The 20,855-nt window shown below is 41.1% G+C and overlaps 1 protein-coding gene across 4 annotated transcripts in view; it reads right to left on the minus strand.

The window, feature by feature from the left end:
- Positions 1–675: 675 nt before the first annotated feature.
- nck2b (NCK adaptor protein 2b) overlaps positions 676–20,855 on the minus strand; it is a 45,019-nt gene continuing 24,839 nt past the window's right edge. For all 4 annotated transcript variants that reach the window (XM_066664803.1, XM_066664804.1, XM_066664805.1 and 1 more), the window contains exons 2-4: positions 9,858–10,099; positions 3,209–3,936; positions 676–1,945 (exon numbers count right to left, since the gene is read on the minus strand). In XM_066664803.1, coding sequence (XP_066520900.1) covers positions 1,751–1,945; positions 3,209–3,936; positions 9,858–10,083 — 1,149 coding nt within the window. In that variant the 5' untranslated portion in view covers positions 10,084–10,099 and the 3' untranslated portion in view covers positions 676–1,750. The remainder of the gene's footprint in view (positions 1,946–3,208; positions 3,937–9,857; positions 10,100–20,855) is intronic.

Consider the following 20,855-nt stretch of genomic DNA (forward strand, 5'->3'; position numbering starts at 1 on the left):
GAGTTGTTCTGAGAATTCCAGCCCATGACTGGATACATTGGAAATGCTTTAGCACAGTATATTTTGATCCTGAATCAGAAAACATGAATGTATAAATGAGCTGTGTATTCCAGCATGGTGTACACCATAAGATATCTAGCTTGGCCCTGGAGTACTCTTTCCCTGGAGCATTTATATATGTGTATCTCTTCTTGAATACAGACCTTAATCATTTCATTACAGGAGATCTGAGCTAAGTAAATAAGGTGTGTTTAGCTGGAACAGGGAGAACACCACAATGCAGGACAGGGTGTGCCCCAGGCGTAGGGTTGAGAACCACAGCTCTAGGGAAAGATTGAGAAGATGCTCCAGCAAATAGAAATGGTTCCGGTAATATGTCCTTCTCCAGCTGTTACTCATGTTCTAGGGCAAAGATCAACAGTCGGTTACGGCGGAAACTAAAACTGAAACCAAATGACTGAACAACAGAATCAGATGTGTATCTGCATGAATGGAATGAAACCTTAGACACGGTGACTGCCACTGAACTGGAGACTCCTGCTCTAGAGGTTTAGCGAGAAAGCTTCCCTTTAATGCAAGTTATTTTTTAAACGCAGAGAAAATGCAAATATTACCAGTGAAAGTCTGAGCCGTGCTGTCATTATTTTGCAAAACCTTTAATTAAACAAAAGGTATTTCAACTCCCAACACAACTGCCATTGGTACAGTGCTTAGTAAATTTTTTGTATACGCACCTTATTCTCTGGTTTAAATAGACAACGCTGTAACATGAATTTAAATAACAATGCTCTAGAACATTCAGACATATACTTTTTTTGAAAAGCTGAAAAAGTAAATGCACAATGACATTTAACAGAATAAGCTCTTTTATATTCGTACCTTTTTTTTTGACAGTGTCCACGATAATATGAATATAGCACAGAGTTGGAGGTTGAATGTAAATAGTGGATTTAAAGAATGTGGAGCGATACGCTTACATGTAACAAGTGTGGCACATTTGGTTGAGCATCTACTGACATTCATCTCGAACAGGCCTCGGATCCGGCATGTCCATGAGTCTCCAGCAGGGGGCAGCCAGTACCTGATGGTCACCAATTGTCTCTGTTTGGCAACACATGTGGATATGTCCGTGTAAACCCCTCTGGCTGGCACTCCCACCAGAAACTCTGCATGCTGCGCGAGGGCCTGGGGACTCCGCTACCACTGGACTGTACCATCAAAATGCATCAGAACAAAAGTACCTTTAAAAAATAGGCGCATGATTAAAACACTACACTCGTGAGTTTGAATAATGGGGTTCCTGTGTCTCTGACAGTAGAATCTGAGAAGAGAACTAGCCAAGGCAACAAGCACGTAAGTCTTTAACACTTGGACGAAGGCAAGGTTTATTTTCAAACGTCTTTCTATTATCTGAGAGGACAAACGAATAGAAAAGATTAAAAACAAAAATTAAAATACAAATAAAAATAATACAACTAAACATAGAAGACGCCGACAAGTTAATAATAAAAAAAAAACAAAAAAAAACAACAACAAAAAAAAAAGAACAATCTGCACCACCATTCTCAGTCGGCACGGGTCACTTATAGTCCTCAAATGTCCGGCTTCCTGCATTGGCACTCTGCTTCAGATCCTGCCCGCTGCTGGTGAGAAAACAACGACCGAGGAGAAAAGGAGGAACTAGGCGCAGGAACGGCTTGGCTCAGCGTGAGGTCTGTTTGGGTCCTAAGGCTCATTTGTGGCTGGAAGGTCACTGGAGGGCTTTCACCAGGTAGAGCTTCTCTCCGTGCTCGCTGGTGAAGATGGGCGCCTTCTTGTAGTGCTCCACCAGCTCGTCCATGGTGTTAAAGCGCCGCTGGCCGATGCAGTAGATGCCCTCGGAGCACTGGACCTTGAAGTGCTTGTTTTTACCTGCCGCCTTCAGAGAGATGGAGAAATCGCTCGGCTGCAGGGAGAGAAAGACAAACAAATACGGATTCAGTGGGGGGAGCTTGAAAGCAAACATCAATAAACTGCCCTGTAAATCAGTTCTGCACTTTGTGTACTTATTTCAACTAATTCAAACAAATCATGTAGTGTGACTAGTTGAGCCCACACTTTGCAGACAGTTGCGTGTTCAAGATTACGACACAACACAGTACAGTGGAACCTCTACCTACGAACTTGATCCGTTCCGTGACCCGGTTCGTAAAGGGAAAAGTTCGTTTCTCGAGTCAAGTTTCCCCATTTAAAATAATGGAAAAGCAATTAATGTGTTCCAGCCCCCACCCCGAAAGTCACCCTTTTTGCACTGATATATGTTTACAACGCTCTCAAATTAGTAAAAAATACATGTAGCGTTACTAAAAATGAAAAAGAAACACAGTGTTAACAGTAATAAAAAAAGAAAAAGTTTTAAGTGGTTACACATCGAAGCCGTGATGACTGGGGAATGTGGGGAGACGAAGTGTAGATACGGATTAACTTAGCACGAATTTCGATGTCTGCTATTTACACTAAATTGCTAAAGCTACAATTTGCTAATCTTAAAAGCTCGAGGGTCGAGAGAAAATAGGTCAATGACTCAAGTCTGGGCGCTGGGAGACTCGCCTATTGGGGTCAGTGGCCATTTCCAGCCGCTGGCTCGGCGGAGGCTCGGGTTCGTTTCTAGAGTCATGGTTCGTTGGTGGAGGCAAAAAAATATTCAAATGCCCGGTTCGCATCTTGGAAAGTTCGTTAGTAGAGGTTCCGCTGTATTTGCAGATGAGCAACCTGGAAATGAATGCCATAAAAGTAGTCAAAACAGCAACCTATATATCCGTAGCTCCCAATCCTGGTCCAGCAGAATCACTGCACTGAACTTTCTGGTGCTTTGTTTACTAGGGACGTGACTGATGTTGATATTTGATGAAATGAGAGTAAATTTTAAAATGCTCTGCATAATTTAGTAGCTGAGGCTTAATGGAAAATAAATGTGTATTAATGAGAAGTGAGCCATTGTAGAGAAACTTAAAAAGGAAAAAAACATTTCCGTCTAAAGTGTTTAATGCTTAATATCTGAGAGGGTGGAAACAGTCTGTAGATGAAACCTGGTACAAGTCTCTACCATTAAATATTGCATATAAACCCCTCACTGTCTGATGACGACACTCATAAATCACAGAGTAAACCTGTGGATTGGGCTGGGAGCTAGTCTGTTAAAGATTATAAACTCTCTCCTTTTACTCACAGAAGACTCGCTGTCTCGCACCAGGAAGTCTCCTTCCACGCCCCTCTCATTTAGCGCGCATTCCGCCTGGTGCCGTGTTACGTCTCCATAGTACCAGTCTTTACCCGCAAACCTCCCCGTGTTGGAGGGTCCTGTGTATTGCTGGGGTTGAGACTCTGCCCCCCCGGCTGCTGGCCCATCATTGACCACCACCACATAGTTCTTAGGCACGAGGCCCACCTGCCCACGGCAGTTTTTACACCTCCACCACTCGGGGTCATTCTCAGGTTTCTCTAACACCTCCATGAGCTCTCCCTTCTCAAAGTTCAGCTCCTCCTCTGTGGCTGAGCTGAAAGGGTAGAGGGTCTGCACTGTGTGTAGTGCGCGGGGGCCTTGGCCGTTCACGAGAGCAGCGCGGGAGGCGAGCGAAGTCGGTGGGTCACCGCCGTCTTCTCCCGTCTCTTCCTCTTGGACGTAGTTGGAGGGGAACCAGCCCATCTGACCGTCGCAGCTGCCGCGCCACCAGCCGTCACTGCACTTCTCCATCACCAGCAAATGTGCCCCCTTCACCAGGCTCAGCTCGTCGTCCCGCTCTGCCGTGTAGGCAAACTTCACCACGGCCGGCATGTTTAGGTCATATATTCTCTCTGCACCGCCGCCTCCGCTGCCATTTGATGGGTATTCGGCGTCTGTGCTTGGCGTTGGAGAAGTGTCTCTTGCGCTCGTCTTCCGTTTTGTCTTGCCCAGGCCTGCAATGACAGAAGCAAACGTATGTCAATAAAGCACACGTGCTGAATCATTTTAACATGTCTGACGGTTTCCATTATGAGGGACTGAAATTCCTCTTGCTGAACCCATATCTAATTCCATTTCCTGAGGATACAAGAGCTACAAATGGGGCCTTGCCATTAGCAGAATAATGTGATAGGACGGACAAATCAATTTAATGACCTGGTCATTATACCCCTATTAAGGATGTTAATTCTTTGAAAATATGCCTTGCACATGTGCCTTTTGTCGTGCCTTTATCAGCCGCGTAGTTCAGTAAGGATTCGATCTGTGCAGAGTGAAAAATACAAAAGGCACGTGCAGTGTAAATAGATAAACTGGGGTTTTCCGTTGGTTTCTATTTTGTACATCAAAGGGTAAGAGTCTTTGTACTATACTACATAATGCATCAATAAATACATTTATATATTTACATATTAGCATTGGAGAATACAGCTGTTCAAGCGGTCACCAAGTTAAAGCCTGCTTTTGGAACAAATTTAGTTTATTTTTTTTGGAGTACATTAAAAAGTTACACACAAGAAATGCTGATTAAGTTTAAAGCCGTTCTAAATGCTTCCATTGAGCAGGGAATACTGAGAGCAGTGTGTCGCTCAGTTTTCAGTGGTGCAAAATAAATGCTCACACTTGGAGCCTCTCGCCTCACCAGTCTCCCATGAACGAGTGCAAAACATGATGGGCTGAGAGCTATTTTTAGCCTCCTGCAGAAACAAAAGCTATGTTTGACAGCCGTGGTGCCTTTAGACAGTCCCATAAAATGTAGGACACGCAGGAAATATGTTTTTCTCAGACAAGCCCACATAGGCAACACATGCAGCAGGCTGTCAAAAAACAGCAAATGCTTCCTGAGGAAATGGCAGCAGATGATCCATGCCTTTTATGTGCACACATCTGCAGCCTCCTGCACACGTAACTTCTCAGCCGGCTAACCACAACAACACAACACCCTCTCACCAAAGTATCTTGTTCTGTTGGTAACCCTTACAGGCCCTGACTCAGGAACTCCACACTTCAGCAATGTGCAAGACCAGCTGTTAATAGTATGGGCTCATTAAAGAAAAACGAGCAAATAATAAAGCTTTAAAATGACATCATTGATATAAGATGGCACTGAGAAGACAAGCATTAAAGGTGCTGTATCAATTAACCTTGGGCAGGACTCCCAATGCTACATTTGCCCATCAATGCAAGTCACTGTAAAAGGATGTTTTGGACATTGCTTTGTCCACATTGAATGGACATGAGGAAAGTTTAATTCTTGCATAATTTAATAGTCAAAAAGGAGGTATACATTGCCTAGTTATCCAAGAAGTCTTTTTCTTCTTTAATGTATTCTTCTTCTTACAGAACCCTTTGAAAATTATTTGAACAAACAGCACTGTGATGCTCATAAAACCGCAGCACAATCAAGTCAACAACGAGCTCTCAGAAGCACAACAAATACAGGGGGTTTCATTTTGGACAGCCCTGTGTCATTAAAGGTCACCATTTTCCAAAGAAACCGTTCTCACGAATGTGCAGCTAAAGATGAGTCATGATCAAGCACGTCGTATCCAGAGGCTCCAAACAATCAAGTCCACTGAAAGCAGTAGGAGTGTGAATGTTACAACGTGTCATTAACGGGGTTAACGTTAACAGGGGGCTAATTTTAAACTGTTGCTAATATGTCTGATATCCGTGCAAGCGCAGTCAATTCAGCACAATTACACTGTTTAAAGCAGAAAATTTAATGAAGGTGCCCCAAGCACTTCATTTGGGTTAAGCGGAAGTGGCATTTGCGATCCAGAACTAATTATCCAGCATCAGTACCTCGTGTCTCTAATGCAATCAAATCCTCACAGCAAAAATGTTCCAGCATCTACTATAAAACCTTGTTACTATAAGCTGAGAAAAACTCCCTTTTAATATCCTCAAAGCATGCCCCATTTTAATTTGCTGAACTACATAAGTCTGTTACATTTTCTGCTGTACTTGGTTGTGCCCGACTCTCTCCTGTGCCTCAAGATGTGTTAAACAGTCTGGGATGCCGACTCATCCACAACTCATTAGCCCAACTCTTCCAAACACTACTAGTCATCATCTGATCTGCTTCTAATGAGCCCAGACAGGAATGGAGTGCATCAACAGAACCTGAACCCACACACTCAGTTCTTATGCTAAAATACCAAGTACACTCAAACTAGAAGCACATGAGACCAAATATGAGCTCAGCCCACCACTGATTTTCTCCACACTCCCGTCAGACACGCGTAAGCCTTTTTAAAATAGAAATCTGGAGTCTGCAAATGTCAACACATTATACCATTTGTTTATGATTTGTGGAAGGGGAAAGTGTTAAATGAATGCAAGCTGCTACACTGCTTCAGACTTGCACACAATGGATTCTGAAAGTATGCTAGCCTTCTTCAAAGAGAGTGCATCGTCAAGGTTGAGCTTTGAAACAATGTTCAAAAGCTTCACTTACAAAACCGTGTGTGCACTGGTTTAGCTACCAGGCTTTGGATTAGTGTGTGTGTGTGTGTGTGTGTGTGTGTTGGGGGGTGTAAGTCAGAGGACTTAGTACTCTGACTTCACAGGAATAATCTTGAACAACATTGATATGTGATTCAATCATGCCAAGCATTAACAAATAAAGCCTCTGAAAAAAAACAGAAACATAAACAAAAATACTTGAATATTCAAATCAATTCAGGCCTGTAGTAATTGGCCGTAGGTAAAACCCAGAATGGAAATCAGGGACAGCGGTGGAGAGGGTAAAGTTCTGAAGCTCCAAACTCATACAGACACAACCTTGAGTTAGTTTTTACCTCCTGCCGAAATAAAAGCTATGTTTGACAGCCTTGGTGCCTTCAGCCGGTCGCACAGAATGTAGGACATGCAGGTGGTGTTTTTCCTCAGACAAAGACCCACAGGCTGTCTGAGCAAAGGCTACCTGAAGAAAGTGTTCAATGTCAGCAGAGTATCTGTATTAATCTATTAATAACATGACGTTGCATGATTTCGTTAGTAATGCTGTACACATGAGCACAAGGCACATACTAGAGGTCGTCCCTTCTCACTGTCAGGAGTGAGGTGATGAAATTGAACACAGACTTTACTTCAACGTGACAGTATCTGGTTGAGAGTTACTTATATTGGTCCTGTGTAAATATTTCTGTAATGCCAAAGTGCAATATGCAGAAATGTCATTTCTTGTCTCAAAACCATACAGGGTACTGGGGTTGTTATGAAGAAGATGAAACATTCCTGAGACAATCTAGTCTCCTCATACAGATCAATAGCAGGTCTCCATTTTAGCACATGGATCAATAGAGCAGTCGGTGGGGAATAGGGTGCCACCCAAGGCTAGGCGTTATGGTATCCTGCAGAGGTCTGGCAGTGAAAATGCCTTTATTAAGAAAAGCACTCTCTGTCTCACCTGCTTTTTAAAATGTGAGGTAATTTGGATAAAAAAAAATAAATAAATAAATATGGCTGTAATAATTGACAATTTGTGCAGAAAATAAATAAATTAATTAATTTAAAAAAGCATACGAAGGGGCGGCACGGTGGCGCAGCAGGTAGTGTCGCAGTCACACAGCTCCAGGGGCATGGAGGTTGCGGGTTCGATTCCCACTCCGGGTGACTGTCTGTGAGGAGTTGGTGTGTTCTCCCCGTGTCCGCGTGGGTTTCCTCCGGGTGCTCCGGTTTCCTCCCACAGTCCAAAAACACACGTTGGTAGGTGGATTGGCGACTCAAAAGTGTCCGTAGGTGTGAGTGAATGTGTGTGTGTCTGTGTTGCCCTGTGAAGGACTGGCGCCCCCTCCAGGGTGTATTCCCGCCTTGCGTCCAATGATTCCAGGTAGGCACCAAGACCCACCACCTGAATTGGATAAGCGGTTACAGATGAATGAACGAAAAAAAAAAAAAAAAGCATAAGCAACTTAACCAGGCATCACAGGATTGTGTCAAAACCAAAACCACAAACATTCCAGGGCAACCTGTAATATTTATGTGGTTAACGCTCTTCCTCAAAGCATTTTCAACTCAATTCAGGACTCGTTTAACCTTTTTGTGGAACCAGATGTGTATTGTCACTATTTATGAGCTGGTACAGAGAACTAAGCTACAATAAAATGACTAAATAAAACACCAACAGCATACAGAATTTTGCACTCAGATCTGCCTCCCTCTTGAAAACGTCTCTCCGATTCCCGGTCTGCAGCAGGTAAAACTCCTTCCAAACAGAAGCTCGGATGTCACTAATTAAAGGTGCTTGTAACAAGCTTCTGAGGGAGTGAAGTATTCCACAGTGGAGAGCAAACAAGTTCAATGTGTCCAAAAGCCCACTTAACATGACAAAGCAGAGTTAGAATTTTGATTCAGCCCAGCTGACATGGCAAGCACTTTGTGCACATTCATTATGGCTACTACATTCTCATACTCAGTGGCGTCAGCAGAGTAAAGAATGGCTCCCGCTCAGTAATTTGCTTATATTTATGATAGTGCTCCATTCTTCTCATTTGTCTCACTGTACAAAATCGAAATGCCACTATGAATTAATCCTAAATGGCATTATTGTGACATTATTCAATTTTGTTCTAGGCTGACAGCTTTATGGAAGGGGTGTAACTGTTATTAAAATATTTATTTTAACAGCTCATTTTGACATTGGAAGTGTGCATGTGTTTCCATTACAGATGACACAATTCCACAATTTTCAGGCAGTCAAGTCAAGCCTGTACCAAAACCAAGTTTACCTCTAAAATCTACCAAGCTAAAAAATGCAATATTCTATATATTTATATACGCATAATGATAAACTCAAAATACCCTAATACCACAACTTGTATTGTTACTAATTGGTTTACTTCAGGTTTGAAGGACTACAAGCAATTTCTCTATGATATACATAATCTGCTGATACTGGCACAGTACTGATTGAGTGTTAATGCTGAATGATTTAGATCTGTGATATTTCTGACCAACCTTGTAACTAATTTAAAATGGCCTTTCCCCTTTTAATTAAAGTAGACGTGTTTTTTATAGCCAAGAATATACGGCTTTAGTTTGAATGCTGAATGTATAATTCTGAGTCTGGTGCTGATGAAAACGTGGCAATGTCAGAACAAATATCAGAAAGCCGCCATCATTGATATCCAACGATATGCTGTGTAGTGATTTTTAATTATGTGAAATTAATGGTTTGTCATGTATTCAGACTATTAAGGTTTTCCTCTTATGCTAATTTTAAGAAGACCACTTTGTCATGGTGCCACAAGAGCAAGAATCACAGTATTTTACAGGAATAAACCCCTCATACGGTATCAAATCCTTGTAACTAAGTAAGTGACAGTCATATGACCTACATATGAAGCTACTGAAGCATACAGGTCAAAGAGGATGGGGGGGATGTCATCTTTTATAATTTGGAGTGTGAATTCAAGGACAGTAGGTAGTTATTCCCTAGTTTCCAGCTGACTCTGGAATGCCTAGACCCATGCTATTATTCCTGGCTGGAAATGTTCATTATGGCTGATGACATGGCTGATCGATCAGCCCTCCACTAAGCTGCATGATTAAAAGAGCTGAGAAACTAATTTGGCTTCACAACAAAACCCTCTAAATTAGGCCAACCTCCTACGTACACTTGCTCTTCAAGGTTCCTCCAAGGCTAATGGTTTCCAACTGTCCTCCAGCGAAGACAAAGGTGTTATCTGTAAGACCTTGCAAGCAGTCCTCTCCGGATGAGAGAGGGTGGTTAACTCAGCTAATTAACAATGCTAGATATTTCTTTCTAATAAACAAGATTTCCAACAATAATTACTTTGTGGGAAATTCCTCAACTCTGTGAACATGAATGAATGAACTCATAAGAGATAAGCAGCCCATAGCCACTTACCGAGAGTGTCCTTGAGGTTTTTCACCAGAGAGCCTTTCTTCAGGCTATTCTTGCGCTCCACATAGTTGGAAGGGACGTAGCCCGTCCTGTTGGATGCGTTCCGGACCCTCCACCATGTTTTAGAGTCATCCAAGAGCCACAGCCGCTCGTTCTTCCTGATGTCAAGTTCCTGGTCCTGCTGCGCTGTGTAGTCCCACTTGGCGATAACAATCACCTCTTCTGACATCTTTCATGGAGTCACTCTGTAACAGAAGCAAGGAAGCAGGTTAGCTTGGGTGAGCTTGACAGCCCTCCTATCAGGGTAAAACAAAGATTATTACACGGGGGTCACTGACCACAACATTTTACATAAAAGATCCGGCAGTGGCCCAAAACATTCAAATGATCTAGTTCTCTGTTGCCTTGCCTGTTTACACATTCACAAATACCTATTGATAACAGTACAACAATCGCATTTTTAGATTCAGAGCTTGGTTTTTTGTGGGAATCCAACTGCAATGTTTATAAATAAGCAAATATAATAGTATATAAAAACTTTTCTCTAGAACTCGAAGAATTGCTTTGTAGACTACTTCAATGCCTGGTTTAATAAAACTTGGCTTTACTGACAATTAAATTAAAGATGTTTCAGCTAGAAAATAAGCAGTAAAAAAAAATCATGCAGATAATATTAGTCATGCTCCCTTGCCAAGTGCCTAAATTCTAGCCTCTAATTGATGCAGCAGAGCCATAAGCATGTGTAACTTGTTCAATTATTAAGCCACATCTTGGAAATCCTGATGTACACAGATGTATGGTATATTCTGGGTAATCCCCTCTTCAATGGGCAAAGGCCATGTTGTTAATATCTTAAGATCCAGTCCTAGAAGTAAGCTCTCACTGATGCAGAGGCAGAATATCCCAGTTCCACAGTCACATGTTCACACTGCGATTATGCTACAATAGCACGCCACGGCTTCTCTCGCCCACCATCAGCCTTTATGGATTTGTTTATTGCACTTCTTTTAAATGCTAAAATATTTACCAGTCATGCTGTTCGCACACAGAGTGAGGGCAAGTAGAATCAACAGAATTGGCATGAGAACGAAAACAGGACTAAATTGAAACTATAACAGGGAAACAAGCACACTGTAGAGGGTCATATGTAAAACAGCAGACAGGGAAGCCTGCAGAGGGACATATCCAAAGAATAAAAGCAAAACAAAAAAGGTGTATGAACAGATAAGAGAACACTAACAGTGACCGAATGAGGAAGCTAAGAGGGAAAGAACAACAGATGAACTGATTGCCCTTGAGAAGAACTGGCTGATGTGCAAAGGCATCAATGCATGATGGAATAGTGACAGCTCACTTCCTGCCTCAGGGACCCTCAGCCAAGTCACTTTCCAATCGTGCTGACAGACTGCGTACGTGCCGTCCACGCTCCAGTCACAGGGTAGTAGCGGATAGAGTGGGTGCCCCAGGAACACCCAGGGGAGCAACATACCAGTCATGATACTACACACAAACGCTGGCCACTTGACAGCCAAACTGGCCCTAAAGTCCTCGATTCAACATTTGCCCTTTACCCCTGTTTCCCACCAGAGGGCTACCTCACAAAGTCTGGCACAAAGTGGTGAGCCACAACACAGCTTTGTCTGCAAAGACTGGGCTTTAGTTGGATGAAATGTTTCATTGTGGAATGTTTCAAAAATGTCTAGCTTAAAATTTCTACAAACAGTTGCTCCAATTGTGCCCCTGTTCTAACTGTTTTTGAAGGGTGCTGCAGGCATAAAATTCAAAATGGATTTACATTTACAAACACAAAATCGGGTTGATTTACTGAAAAATATGTCCCAACGTTTCTGGTAAAACGGTTTGTATACCACACATCTTGCACTATTAATTTAATTACAAATATCATTATCAATTACACAGTAATTGAAACCCTTTAAAAGTAAAATGAAGACAGAGGGAACAGTCATACGCTGATACTCTGAAAAATCATCATCCTCAAATAAACCTCCATGTGATCTAAGGAGTCTGCAGTAATTCTGCCACAACTGTGTGAAGAGATCTGTGCAGGCTATAATTGAATGTCACTGGCAAGACCTTGAGGTCAGTGCAAACGTTACAGGAAGCAAATGTACACTAAACAAGGCCTAGGTAATGTGATAAATTTTTCTTTCCTTGGTAGTCACATGTGCTGCTGCAGTTTGAACTATTTGGAACGTATTTAGAAAGACTTCAGGGCAGCCAGCCAATAACACATTACAGCTTCCATTACACATTACAGTTTCTAAAGCAATGAAACCCAGAAATCTTCACTGAGGCTGAGGCGAATGCCTAACTCAATCATACTACTGCTTGTCAAGCAATCGCAATCGGATTTGTTCTATACCATTTCTCAGACTGTATAAGTATAGGACAAATGTAGTAGGTAAAACCATAACATCAGACACATCCCAGCAAATGCATCAGTGGTGGTAAATGATGGCACATTCTCAGCAGGAAACTCCCCACAGCCTTCTGTTTGGCTGAAGGCACGTCAACCTGTCTTATCTGACAGCATCAAGTGATGGGTTTATAATGGCTGTCTGAGGAACAGAGTTTAAGACAGCACAGAATAATACACCCCCACTCCAAATGAGCATTCGAGGCTATAACCACTCTGCTGCATTTTACAGAGCATCTCTGAAAGTGAAACTGCCTAAGCCTCGCCCAAGTCCCACAGGGGAGGGGGGCTGGAGAATGTGTCTATTGAATTTGACGTGCATGTGTCTGACCAAAATGTGACTGCGAGAATGGATTTTTGCAGGAGTATTCTGTGGAGGGAAAAAAAAAATAAAAGAAGATTACATCTATCCGGCTTTGTGGAAAATAACTTTAGTTTAAATCCATTCAGAATAGAATCACTGGTGCTTTTTTGTGCTTAAAGGATAAATGAGGAACCACCATTAAAATAAATTAGAGAATACTTTAAATAAATAAATACTGCATCACATCTTGCTTATTTCTTTGAGAAAGACCAAATAAATAAATGTCAAACAAAAGACATTGGCCATTCATAATTAGCGGACACTTGCTCATCCATCATTGCTTTAGAAATTTAATTTCAAGTCCTTGGGTTTTTACGTGACATCACAGATTAGTAGGTGCCATTTTGAGGACTTCGTCATTACTCATACAGACAAAAACAGGGAAGTTGAACTTGATTTATAGATTCTTTTAGATTTTAAAATGAAATAAACATAACTAAGGAACTTGGACCCATTTTCCCTGCCACATCTGTAAACAGGGCCCCGTTCCCTGTGTCAGTCAAAAGAGGCTCGGGCTGCAGCCCATAGTGCTTTTCACAGAACATAAAACTAAGACTACTACACCCAGGCAGTGGAGCACTTTGAAAGGGAGGTGTGAAGTGGGAAGCATTTATATATAGCCAAATATAAATGGTTTTATAATCCGACACACAATGCATGTGACTGCAACAAACCATTATTTTCTGGACCTACACTGTGCACTACATAGGTTGTAGGAAGGCGTTTGAGATTCAGCCTATTTCACTGTAGATGTGTAGAAAAATCACTGATCAGCTCACATTTTCAGAGTACCACTTTATTCAACATTAAGCCAAAACAGAGAAATTATTTAAGCAGACAGTTATGAAAAAAATCATTACTCCAAGTATCTGTTCCACTCTCAGAGCACAAAGTGTACATAACTAGTCTGTTTACCCTGTAAACAAGGCGAATGAAGAAGAATTTGACAAAAGGATATGCATCTTGTCTCTTACATCTAAAACATGTGAAATAACAGCTCAAGTTTGATTACAATGCAGGAATAATTGACATTCTGTCACAAGAGCAAGCAATGGAAGCTAACATTTTTCGTTTAGAACAATTCTAATACAGCAAACGGCCTTTTCCGCATTAAGTAACCCAGTGGGATTGTGTGTTTTAAAGAGCAGTGAGTGTACCCCAAGCATAGGTAGGTAGTTGTTCCCCATTCATTGCAGTAACAGTCTGCAATCCTCTGGTTCTAAGACTTCAGATTTGGTGTTGCAAAAATGCTGAGTGAATCTGACAGCATTCAGTAACCAGTGCATTAGTAATGTCAGATACTAACATTAGATAGAAGATAACTAGTTCTGATTACAAAAGACACTAACATTTTCCAAATTTTCCAGAGAAAGCTGTTCCCAAGCTGGGAGAATTTTTACCCCTGTAGTTGCCACTTGGCATAGGGCAGTGACATAAGGCTCATGTGTAGCTTCTCTAGAGGGTCCTTTTCAATTTCATGTTCTATCTGAAAGAGTAAATCACACCCTCACTGTTCATGTAACATGCCATGGTGGCAGTATTATGGCAGTATTACCCAATTACAGCTCCAAAGAGTGTTCAAATGCAGCTTAGTTATGCAACATGACCGGGCTTGATGTTCACCTGAAAGCAGTCCTGCTGAGCTGCAGTAAAGTCACTGTACGCTGTTGGCAAATGCATTGAATTAGGCATCGCATCTTAAGGTGCCTTCACTGACACACAACAGTAAGAAAGGGACAAAGAAAAACAAAAATGAAAATACTAAAAAAAAAAGTACACATGATTAATCGTGCAAACAAATCTTGCTGATACGCATGGCTTCAGATAAGTTTTACATGACATCATGTTAACACCCTCAAGTCATTCTGTTCCTAGTACACTAATTAATATAATATATATATATATATTAATATACACACACACACACACACATTCAAACATTTGTGAGCACAAAGGGAGCACATTACACTAATTATCACTAAATATAAGGTGTGTTTACAAACCTAAGCTCTATTCGGTTGGGCTACGTTTTATGTGGGGAGCTGAGGTAACGTAATTTTTCCACAAGGCACCAGTAATAATTATGGTGGATTCACACTGGATAAGAAATCTCAATGAAAATGACAGAGATGGGAGTAACAACTAGATTCAGGCTCTGCCATCACAGCGTGTATCAGACACATCAGAGCTACTGGAGTTTGTAGACTATAACAAGTGTTCTGAGAACAGCCTAAAAACATTTATCGCTGGACGACCTTATCTTCTAGTCCTCCATCACAGATAACGGCTGAGATGGCAGCCAACCTTTTACCAATCCTTTGCACGTTTATTAGACCTGATATTATAAACAGCTTAATGGTAAATTAAAGAGTAGGAAACATGTTCATAATACTAACGGAGGCTACTATTGTGCACAAAACCTACCTACAGCTACCAGAAATGTCTCTTCACTGAGTGATTTTTCATGTCGTTTTGAGGATTTGATCGTGGGACTTCGTTCAAACTTTTACTTAAACTGTATATCCCATCACTAAACACCTCCTCCAGCTCCTCTGTTCTTGAGAAGACCTGCAAAAATCTCCCTTTTCCAGGGGATATGACGCAATATTCGATGGGGATTAAGACACATTGGGGTTATTTTTACTGCCTGTTTTACAGTAGGTAAAAGGCTCGGAAATCTTTCCTGAAGCGGGAGCACGGAATCCGGGAAAACTGACTGAAATGGTCTATTCACACGGGATTAAAACTACTGAAATACTCCGGTAATAATTACTTTACCCCACGCCCACAGGCAAATCTAATTCCATCTGAGTAGGGCTCTAGAAATAAAGTATCATACTAAGATTATGTACATAAAGCAAATAATTATTTACAAAATACCAACTAATACTAAGGGAAACCTTGATGCATTGTAAATAACATACTATGATTAAACAAATGTGATCGCTTTGCTTTATCCAAACATACCCACAAACACACACACACTTTTTTTTGGGCAGTGATTTCTTGTTACTGATGATGATGTTCTTGTTACAGGCTTTTATACACAATGCAGCCTTCTGCAAAATCAGTATTGTTAAGATTGAGCCTGCCATAACGATTAGCAAGCAAACCATTGTGCAGCTCTGGTCCACAATGTATAACAGACCTGTGGGAACCATTGCTTGTCTCGTTCTTCTTACAAGCACATGTTCCGGGTTCAGACCGCAGTCACCCGAATCGCCCTGACAGCTGGAAAATGTGATCGAGGCAAGAGCACAAGAGAGCACTTTACTTTCCACATACAGGGGTCCCACGCTATCTTGTCCGCATGTGCCAGGAGCTGACGACATTAAGCCCTCGTATATCCCTTTCGCAAGTCACCAGCTTATGTTTATTTGTCTTCAGCTGTGGTGAAAAAGGTTCCACCACCCAGATATAGGAGAGACTGGGATAGGCAGTCGTTTCCATCATCTGTTGTGTAGCTCAACTAGTAGAAAACGCACACTGTAAAACAAACACTTAACGCACACAGTATTATGGAGCTTTGTGGTTCAACAACTTAAAAGCTGACATAGTATACCCCGTTGGTACGAGTTAACAGTTCCTTGGGCATCTTAAAAGATGTTTGGATGTGTTCTGGTTAAAATAACACAAAGATTAATTGCCACATCACCATTCTGACCCCTAGGAAACAGTATTCGTCAGAATGTTTTACATTTATTACTTGGTTCAGTCATTTCTCCTCTGGTCTGGTTCACAGGTTTAATCTCAGCTTTGTGTGCTCACATAAAAATGTGTCCAGTGAAGTAATTGGAGATATTCTGAGGTGGAGCAATATCAGAACGAGTGGAATCAGTGCAACTTCATCCTATTTTTTCTGACTTGGGCAGCCCACATAAAACGGACTGTGTAGTCAGTGCGTGGGCAGATACTCTCTGCTCCATATATCCACATTAATGTGCAAATGCTCTGAACATGTCTAATTTAAACAAGAAATAAAACGAGATAACCAAGAACTCAATCATTAATATTAATGAGCTAACACCTTTTAACCTATACTGAAAACGGTAGGGTAATAATCATAAATAGCAAGTTAAAACTGTCTACTCACATTGACAAAACCTAAAGTTTGTTTAAACAAAAGCATTGTGATAAACAACAGGCCAGCATCAACAAAACTCGGGTCTTAGAATACTATAAATATCATTTGATATTCATCTGAAACACCATTCAAATCCAAACATTTTCAGGAATAAACCAAAGATGAAAATAAAATTGAGACAATTTTTCATTCTACTTAATAATAGCAACAACTACAATTGTTTTTCTTCTTCTCAACGGTGTAACCATCGTCCTCTGCCAACAACCCCCATTTCCCTCAAGATCCCACACATTTGGAACTGGAAAACACAACAGTGTCAAACCACAAAATGTGCAAAGGCTGATGAAGACAGTTCAAAATAGACTGATGAGTGGAAGACTTTTACTTTTTAATTACTCCATTCTGAGAAGGGCCATGTTTGCTGCTGTGTGCATGCGTTTTTGAGAGAGAGAGAGAGAGAGAGAGAGAGAGAGAGAGAGAACAGCAGGCAAATCTCAAATCGAGAGACAGAATGAGGATAATCAAGCGTCTGTTAAACACAGCCGCTCCCAGATAAAATGTCTGTATGCCCGCTCGATCCGCCACACACGCAAATTATAATACGCAAACTCACTAATCCCCATCATTGTCAGCTTCATCATTCCCATTTGAACACCATAATTCCTTGAGTCTTTCTGTCTGTTGACACGACAAGCTGAGATGGACATACAGTATGAAACAACAGGCAACAAAACTACAAAAGCAATGCAACATGCTTTCAGATCTCATTGTAATCAATTGTAATTTAGAAAAGCAGAGCCCCCCCCCCCCAAAAAAAACACTACATTTTCTGTGCATGTGCTGAGGGAAATCCTGGGGCTCCTCAGTCTCAGCTCTGTGTGAATGCGTGTAAAGATAAGTACAGAATTAGCCATGCTCTATTTAACAAAACCCAATAGACAGCTCAGGTGTGAGAGTGTGTGCGCCTCATCACCCACACCCCGCCACCCCCTTATCAAACTTAAGGATGTGAACAATGGGGTGTGTACACCAAAAACTGTCATTCATAGAGAAGGCATAATAATTCAAAACCATAAAGACGCGTGCCGGCAAACAAAGTACAAATAAATAAATAATCAAATCAAAGAAGCCCCGTACATTGTTTAAAACATGTTGTAATATCGCCACTTCTTTCCAAAAAAAAAAGCAGATCTACCACAAATGAAACGCATTCCCAAGTACAGAGTCTGAACCATATTGTAAATGATATCGTCTCACTTCATCCAGAGGACCCTGGTTAGTTCCATTTTGTTTAGAATAAACTAAAAATGGCTCTTTCATTTACCAGCCTCTTATTCATAATGTGCTGCTCCACAGCACTTTTATTCTGGCAATGAGCAGGTTAATATTTTTCGTACACCTATGGTGCATGCTGCTATAATGAAATATCCAAAGCTCTTTAAAAGGTGAACAGGAGTCATTAAACTTCAATTAATGATGCTGTGGGAATACTGAATGTTTTTGAAATCATGTTTAAGAGAGATATTTAAAAATATATTTTGTGGGAGCATTAGCACAATAATGTGCATCTGGATCTCCTACCAACTCCTACAACCCCCCCCCCTTCCCTAGATCTTCACAGAGACAGAAAATATCTTTCAAACACTTTACAACTGGGAATAATACACTACACTATCCCAAACCCTGAACCCATTTCCTAGGAGACACAGATAAAGATGGACCTACAACAACTTGCTGCAGTTATTGTTTGCACTGCTATTTATGTAGAGAAAAAAAAAAACATACATAGTACCGTGCTCTTCAGTGCTGCATCACCATGTTTTCTTTCTGTACTCTGATCTCATTGGCTGTTGACGAGACTCATTCAGACTTGAGTTGATGTAGAGGTTTTTACTATGTGATTATGTCCAAAAAATATAAAAACACGTTGAAGTGCTGTGACTGGTCTGAAATGCTTAACACTGACGACACAGTGCCTCATTGCCAGAATCTCTAGGGACCTGCATGGTAGTATGGTACCTTTCATCATTTAACACGGTCAAGAACTGCCTACTACTTCAGGAAAATAAATTTCTCTGGCAAACATAAGGACCAATCATAAATGTGCTATTTTGGCATGACATGTGGGAGGAGGAATCACGTTGGACCAGTAAAAGAGCCAGTACATAACGACAGACTGAAGCACATACACGTGAATGTACAGACAGCCAATCAGAATGCAGCTGGAAGAATCCTGACAGTGAGGCCAGTTTAATGCACTGAACGCATCAGACTCTCCATCTACTTGGGGACAGAGCTTCTGTGGCTGAGACTAGAGGACACAGGACAAAATCAGAATGGCCTGTTTTAGCCTGAGTCTTATGTAGACAGCAGGCACTACAGAGCTGTCATCTCCTCACCTGAGCATGTCCAATCACAAATATGATGAAAACAAGAATGGAGCAGAAATAGTACAGAAAAGGCCTGTCTTTGTGCTTCTTGAAAACTACCGCCAGTGCTCTCAAGCTTAAACGTTAACTAAGGCTCATTCTCAACAAGGAAAATGCTGTGTTGTTTGACCCATGTGTTATTTTGGCCAAAGCTTACCACGGTTTATTGCAACCATAGGGAACAGGGCGCCTATAATATGCCTTATTTAAAGAAGTGTTTGCTTGGACATGTTGCACTGCAAAATTTAGCATTATTAAACATGCCATTTTAATACATATTTTATATTTTCCTTTAAAGCCCCTAGGAATCCATTTTGATTTTTTTTTTTGTAGAATTCTAAATTTGCATGTTATGTGAAAAGTTCAGCAATGCTGAAATTGAATAAAAACATGACCTGTACGGCTCTGCTCTCAATGTAGAATGGGCAGCCCTAAAAGTGGGTAATGCTTATGTCACTATTACCCTGACCAATCACAAGGTTACCAAAGCCACACCCCCTCTCTGAGGCACAAAATTTCAAAATGGGTTCACAGGGGCTTTAATGCACATGTTTTGACAGATTGCAACACGCACATCAAAGTACTAGAGGTGATACAACTTCATAAATGTCTGTGGTGGCAATAAAATGACACAAATTGGACCAGTATGTAAATTAACACATATTAAAATAAATTAGATCAATAAAAAAAATATATATATTTAAAATACTGATTCTAGAAATAGATACATGTTTATTGCTGCCCTTATAATACTATCCACTAATTTGGCAATAAAACCCAAACTCTAAGGTCAGGCAGGGTCTCTCTTGTGTTTATCCACCACAGCTGTAGAGGTCCTAATGATTTTGAATATCGGTTTAAGAGTGCGCGCGTGTGTATATCTCTCTCAGGCTTGGTCTCTGGATACTAGTAGTGTCGGTTTTCAGCGTGCCGTTGGTCAGGCTGGGCCATGTGACTGGAGCCTCCAGTGACCCAGTTGCTGGGAAAGGCCTGACCCGGAGGGGAAGAGGAGGAGAGGGCAGGAACCAGGGAGTGAGAAAGTGAATGAGAGCAGGAGAAAAAGAGCTCTGGAGAGGATTAGGGAGCAGAGAGAGATGGATGGGACACACAGGAAGTCAGAAATGTGACCTACGTGATCCTGAGGGAGGACCCGGAGTTGAAGGAGGAAGTGAGAAGGAATGAGAATGTCATACTCTGGACTGTGAACTGAACCTTTCTCAAAATCTAAATATTTAATTCCTTCTATCCCCCAAGGTCCTACAGCAAAAAACATTGAACTACCGGCACAAATTGCGCACAAACAAACAGTCCAACCTTGAAACACCAAACAAGGATGCTTGTGCCATTGAGAGTTCTCCAATATTGGCCAGCTCTTCCACTGATATTCTTTTAAATCACAAAGTACAGGCAAACCACAAAAATTCAAGAGATAAAATTCAATATCAGATATGTGTCTTTAGAAGAAGTAGTAACCAACTTTCACAAACCATGACAGAACATTGATTAAAACAGTCTACTATAGTTATATAAATAAGCTGAAAGCAATTATTAGATTTTTATATTTTATGTTTCACCAAATGATCTGCAGCAAACAACTGATTGTAAATATATTTGTAAAAATAATTAGTATAGGGCTGGATGATATGGCCAAAATCACAATATATTTCTTCATTTCGGTCGATACAAT

This window comes from Hoplias malabaricus, chromosome 3, assembly GCF_029633855.1.
Source record: "Hoplias malabaricus isolate fHopMal1 chromosome 3, fHopMal1.hap1, whole genome shotgun sequence".
Classification (NCBI taxonomy): domain Eukaryota; kingdom Metazoa; phylum Chordata; class Actinopteri; order Characiformes; family Erythrinidae; genus Hoplias; species Hoplias malabaricus.